At 44.9% G+C, this 6,000-nt stretch overlaps 1 protein-coding gene across 1 annotated transcript in view; it reads right to left on the bottom strand.

Annotated features, from left to right (window-relative positions):
• Positions 1–356: 356 nt before the first annotated feature.
• SV2C (synaptic vesicle glycoprotein 2C) overlaps positions 357–6,000 on the bottom strand; it is a 146,873-nt gene continuing 141,229 nt past the window's right edge. Inside the window, exon 13 of the mRNA XM_036310440.1 lies at positions 357–2,195. Within this exon, the coding sequence (XP_036166333.1) occupies positions 2,012–2,195 (184 nt within the window). The 3' untranslated portion in view covers positions 357–2,011. The remainder of the gene's footprint in view (positions 2,196–6,000) is intronic.

Genomic DNA, 6,000 nt, shown 5'->3' with positions numbered 1-6,000 from the left:
TCTCCAAATATGTCTTTTCTAAGAAGAGGAATCAAGGGGTAGAGAGGTGGAGAAACAAGTCCATACGGAAGAATAACACACAGGGTCCCTTCTTGGTTTGTGACTGCTGTCTTTGTTCTCCCGCAATATTACAACAGGCAGAAGGGAGGGTATGTCCTGTTTCTTTCCCGGCTTTGTTGCTATCGGCCTAATAGATCTCATCTAGTCTTTATTGATTTTCCTTCTGCCTGCCACCTTAGCAGTTTTTGGTTTGAGTTTTCCTGATGTTCTGGCCCTAAGCTCTGTCCCCAGGGAACCACCCTCTTCCTGCCAGCCCCAACCCCAGGCTGCCCCCCCCCCTCCCCCCCCAGACCAGAATTACTTCAAGGGGGAGTCGATTAATGGCTTATGTTAATGAAAGAAGCTTTTCAGGGAGTCTGAACTCCACAGTCTGGAGCTCTACCAGGATCATTAGGGAGGGAGAGGGAGGCAGAGGGGCCTCTGGGGTTAAGACAGCTTTGAATGTAATGACTATCGGAAACAAAGGCTCTCCTTAGTGAGGCCCCAGGGCTGAGGCCTGCTGGAAATGCCTATAATAAGTAAGAGGTACCCCTCTCACAAGAAAGAGAGAGTTAAAAAAAGGAATATTGTTTTAATATGGGATTTATTCCTGGCTTCTGGTCATTGCTGCACATCTACAAGAAAGCTTCAGATTTCAAAGATGAGCAAAAAGCATGAGCTTGGAGGAGGGGCGGGCCTGAGGGGTGAGAAGGTCATGTAGCTGACAGCCCCTAGGAATGTCCTGCTGACCTCTCTCTTCCAGGCCCAGGCAGATTGCACAGATGAAATGAGCAGCCAAACACCACCCGGAGAGGCTGCTGTGCCTGCCAGAGGGCCCCTTGGGCATGGCAGGCTGTGATCCCACACAGAACACCCTGACGGGTGCCCCAGCCCAGAGGAAGACAGAAGACGGGACCTGCTTCAGGGATGCCAGCTATGAAGTCCAATGTCACTGGGGCCACTGTCCCTCAAGGTATTACTTTGCATTTCCAAATGGTTTTAGGTGTGAATGTCTCCCCGATTTAAAATTTACAACAATGCAGATGCCTGACAATCTCCAGACTAGAGACAGTTTAGATGAACGGCAGAATCAGGTAGGCAGACCCAATTTTTAGAAAGAGGCTTTCTTTTCCTGAATCTGTTTTCGGGCAAGATCACTGGTATCTGGGGCTGGGGCAGGGGGAGGAGGGATGAATGGAGGCCAAAGATCTCTCCCTCATTTTCTAACATTCTGAACCACATGCCACAATCACAGACACTATTTCCTCACATTTTCAGCAATTCATTGGGCTTTCTGGCAGAAATCTTGCTTTTGCAGCTCACTCAGACTGTTGCTGCTAACTGCAGAGCCTTTATTTTTCTTGTCAGTAGAGCCACCTTAATTGTCCCTCCTGAAAGGGCTCCACCCAGCCCTGTTTGGTACCACATGGTTTTCTTTGAAAGGCTCTGCTGTTATAGCTAGAATTGCTGGGTGTCCTTTTCTAAGTAAACAGGAAATGTCACTCTGTTTGAAAAAAAAAAAAAGAGAGAGAGAGAGAAAGAATCCCTCTCCTCAGCACAAATGCAATAATACGCCAACTTATACTTCCTGTGAACATTGAACTAGGAGCAGGATCTATGCCTTATAGCTGCGCAGTCCTCTTCTTAGCTCCCAGGCCTCCAGCGAGCAGAACCTCAGGGAGGCCCGGCTGACCAGGACATTTAAGAAAATGCTTCCACTAGATTTGGGGGAGGCAGTAGCATCACAGTTAGGAAAGATGACAATGCATGGAAAACAAAACCTAACCCAGACCCTCTGCAAAATCACATTTAAGGGGCAAGATGGTATGCATCTAAGTTTCAGTCACAGCAGGAGTTAGTGTTCTGACATCTGACCACCTTTTATATCTGAAAAATCATGAAGTGTTGAGTCGGTCAGGAGAGTTGACACAGGGCAGGAGAAAGAAACACCGGGCAGATGGCTTGTTTCCCGTTACATCAGGACCTGGGTTTGTGTGTCGGGCAGGCGAAACCCCACCAGTCCTCCACACACGAGCACGGTGGAGGCCAGCAGGATGGGGATTGCTTTGGTGATGCTGACCAGGGAGCCGAATATTAAGTTCCCAAGGACCGCGGCAGCTTTGCAGAGTGCGTTCAAGAAGCCAAAGCCTGTTGCCCTGCGAAGGAAGGAGACATGGACAAGGTTGAGAAAGTGACTTCCAAGATTCCGACTTTAGACACAAAGGTTCCATAAGGTACTTTCTAATGACCTCCATGTTTGGGGTATCATTAGAGAAAATAACTAAACGCTTGTCAGCACATCTGGAGATGGAGAACCCCAGCTGTTGGTACTGTTCCTTCGGCCCTCTGTTGACATTCTCGCCACTGATTCTTATTCTGCCCAACAGTTCCCATTTATGAAGAAAAAATTTCAGGGAGTAAGAAAAGTTTCTACTCTCTTCCAGATTTAAATGAAAATGTATGACAGTGTATTTCTTAGATTTTTTTCTCCCTATTTTTTTTCCTGGCTTAATTAATGTGTGAGGTTTTAAATAACTGAAGCCTATTTTCAGAGAAAACTAGGAATGACTGGATTGCATGCCCCATCTTTCCGGTACCCTGGAGGGGGACTCTCATGCTGTCTTCCCAACTGTTTTTGGTGGCCGGCGGAAGCTGAACACGGAGGGGGCGGTCCATCCGTGAGCTAGTGACACATTTCCCAATCTTCGTCCGACTTCCGGTGGGAAATCAAGCCCGAGAAGAATTACAGAGGAGAATCAGACGGTGGGCCTGGAGATCTTGCTCACTCTGCTGGCATTTAAGAGGCACAGGTGGTATGTCACTCAGACACATCCCATTCCTTAAGGCTGTCTTTGGAAAAGAAAACCTGTGCTTCTTTACGTGTGTTGAGTGTGGTTTTACTGTAGTCTTCTGGGAGGAGGCTTAATTTTGTTCATGAGAGCACCGACACCACTTACATCATGAGATAATATGAAGTTCCCCGGCTTTATGCCAGTTCAGCTTGGTGTCTGTCACTGGGTACACACGTGTTAAGGGCACATTAAATGCAGGGTAATTGTTAGGTACATTTTTTCCCCACCCGAGGGAAATGCATTTTATATGCTGCAAAATGCAGCATTTAGTACACAGCTTTCTTTGATTGACGTGTAAATTTGTAAGAGTGGGTTTTCCTCTGGCCAGTCATAACAAGTCCTCATCACTACTTGTGCTTTTCCTCGAGATATTTTCTTCGATGTGTGGATATTGATTGGGGTTATCCAACCATCCCCCTTCCCACACCACAGTGAGTGCAGGGCCAGTGACTTCGCTATTAGGACAGGCAGACCTAGGCTAGGGCAGCAGCACCAGAAAGTAGAGTAAGGAAGGGATGTAACGGAATCTCCAATTGAGAGAACAGGAACTTCTTGAGAAGAGGTAAGCTGACTTGGTATTCTTTTTCTTTTTGGCTTGTTTTTAAACAAAGAGACTAGTAATCACCACCACCAGAAAGATAAGAAGATTCAATATACTGATAACTTTTTTTCAAATGAAATTGCTGGAGGCTGTATGTTGGCTACCAGCGTAGAATAACATCACTCACCTCACCGCCTTCTCCATGTCCAGGGAGATGATGCCATGAGGCTGAAGTTTTAAGAAATAAATAGACTTTTTTTAGTCCCATTAACTGGGACCTTTGACTCCCATCAGGGAAATTGTATGTATGTATTCAGTAAATTACTCAATAGTGCTGTGCCAGGCACTATTCTAAATTAATAATAATAATAATAATAATAACAACCCTTTTTTGAGCAGTTTTAGTTTTATAAAAAACTGAGTGAAAAGTAAAGAGAGTACCTATGCACCCCCTTTCCCCCCACCCCAGTTTTCCCTATTAATATGGTACACTTGTTATAACTGATGAGCCATACATTAGAGTTCACTCTCGATGTTGTGTATCCTATGGGCTTTGATAAATGTATAATGGCATGTACCCATTACTGCATCATACAGAATAATAGTCTCACTGCTGTAAAAATCCTCTGTGCTTCCCCCATTCATCCCTCCATCCCCCGAGCCCCTGGCAACTGCTCATCTTTTTACCGTCTCCATAGTTTTGCCTTTTCCAAAATGTCATATAATTGGAATCATACAGTATGTGGCCTTTTCAACTGACTTCTTTCACTTTTTTAAACTATATTTTCATTTCATAAATGACCAAGTACATTTTGCGGTAGTAAGATAAGCTGTATTGTTCTGGAAAAAATTGGGTAGTAAGTATAGTAAGTATGTTGCTGATAAGAAAGAAAAACATTCTTCTGCATGAAGAAGTCTGTCAACACTGAGCCTGCCGAACGACCCACGTGGACTATACATCTGTGTTAAAGTAACTGTATTTTCCCCAAGCTATAAACCTCTGGTGTAACTCAGAACAGGTGTGAAATACAGGCGGCTACTTCCTTGTATCACTGAAGCTGTGACGGAGGGAAGGATGGCTTCTGAGATTTCCGTGCAGGACTAAGAGAAACGCATCAGGAGCATCTGGTATCTGAAGCGTCTAAAACACGATGGTCAAAAATCCTTACTTCCCAAGAAACTCCTTTTCCATTTACCAAGCAGAGGCGGTTCTTCAGATTGGGTGCAAAGCATATCGCCTCCTTAAATCAATGGTGGCATTCAAGAAAACGTGACTGTCCTTTCCTTGAATAAGTAAATTATTTCTTCAAATACCGGAGGGGGTGATTTTCTGTGCATTGGAGGCACAGCTGTCTCAGAAAAATCATTCTCAAAGTGGCCCTCCCTTGGGGGTTATCTGTTTGTAAAGCAAAGAAGCTTCTCATTTATTCATTCCCTTGTTCTTACTTCAAGGAAGGGCATTAACTTCTGCAGACACTCAAAACACAAGTCACCTTGTGCTCCTAAAGGCCTTTGAGGGTGGGGAGCTCAGAACTTGCAGGGCCCCCTGCTTGCTAACTTAGCAGCCAGGCAAGCTACCGCATTCTTGATCAGCCCCCAAATGCCCCATGCCTCCTCTTGACCAACAAGCACCGAAGGGAAAGAATGAAATGATCTATTACCTTTCTATAAGCTCTATCCCTTGTTCCCCCATCTCTTCAGCCAGATCCTTTGTTTTCAGTTATTGCTCAACCTATTTATTTAAATCTTTTAAATGATGGCAGCAGTCCTGTTTGTTCCTGGTTCCATTAAGGAGGCCCTTCTCCCTGCACCATTAAGTCTCTCTGAGAATCCGGTGCTGGTGCAGGCAGCTGATGTGGGATGTGGCCACCAGAGCTTCTCTCCCTGAAGCTGGAGTGTGTCTCCTTCTTTAGGGCCTTTCCAATTTAGCAAGTTCTAGCTCATTTATATAATTTTATGTACTAATTGGTGACCAAGAAAAGGAAACTCCATTTTGAATAAAATGAGGTAGTTTTGCCCTCCCATCCAGCCTCTTTTTTTGCTTTTCTGACTCCAGGGCAGGGTCAGCTGGGGTCTTGTGAGGCTCCTGGGGAGCAGACAGGGATGCTGACGAGGCAGCACTCAGGCAGTGAGTGTCAGTCATGTTTTAAACATTGGCTGACACATCTGCCCCATCGACTGACGGCATTGTTAGGGGAGAAAATAAAATGCTACCTTCTGTAAAGGACTGAAATGGTGGAGATCCAGACTGAGCTCATGGAACTTTCCTGTTAAAGGGTAAAGTGTGAGCATTCCCTTTTTCTAGTCTAAACTTTTGGAAAGGAACTTTCCCTGGACAACTCAGTCCAATCATTGGTGGAAGTGCCTCAGCATGGGGCATTTTGGAAAGTACAGGCAGTCCTTAAATCAGGAATACATCATGATCTAAAGCCTCATCTGGAAGTTGGCTATTTGAAACACAGAATAAATTTCATTTCTCTTACAGAAAGAATATTACAAATGATGACTAGGTCTTGGATCAACCTGAAAACGTTATTTATGTGTGTGTTTTTGTTAATCCTCACCCAA

This window comes from Myotis myotis, unplaced genomic scaffold, assembly GCF_014108235.1.
Source record: "Myotis myotis isolate mMyoMyo1 unplaced genomic scaffold, mMyoMyo1.p scaffold_m19_p_5, whole genome shotgun sequence".
In the NCBI taxonomy this organism is placed as follows: domain Eukaryota; kingdom Metazoa; phylum Chordata; class Mammalia; order Chiroptera; family Vespertilionidae; genus Myotis; species Myotis myotis.
The sequence above is the reverse complement of the archived record's forward strand: the minus strand, read 5'-3'. Positions and strand labels throughout refer to the sequence as shown.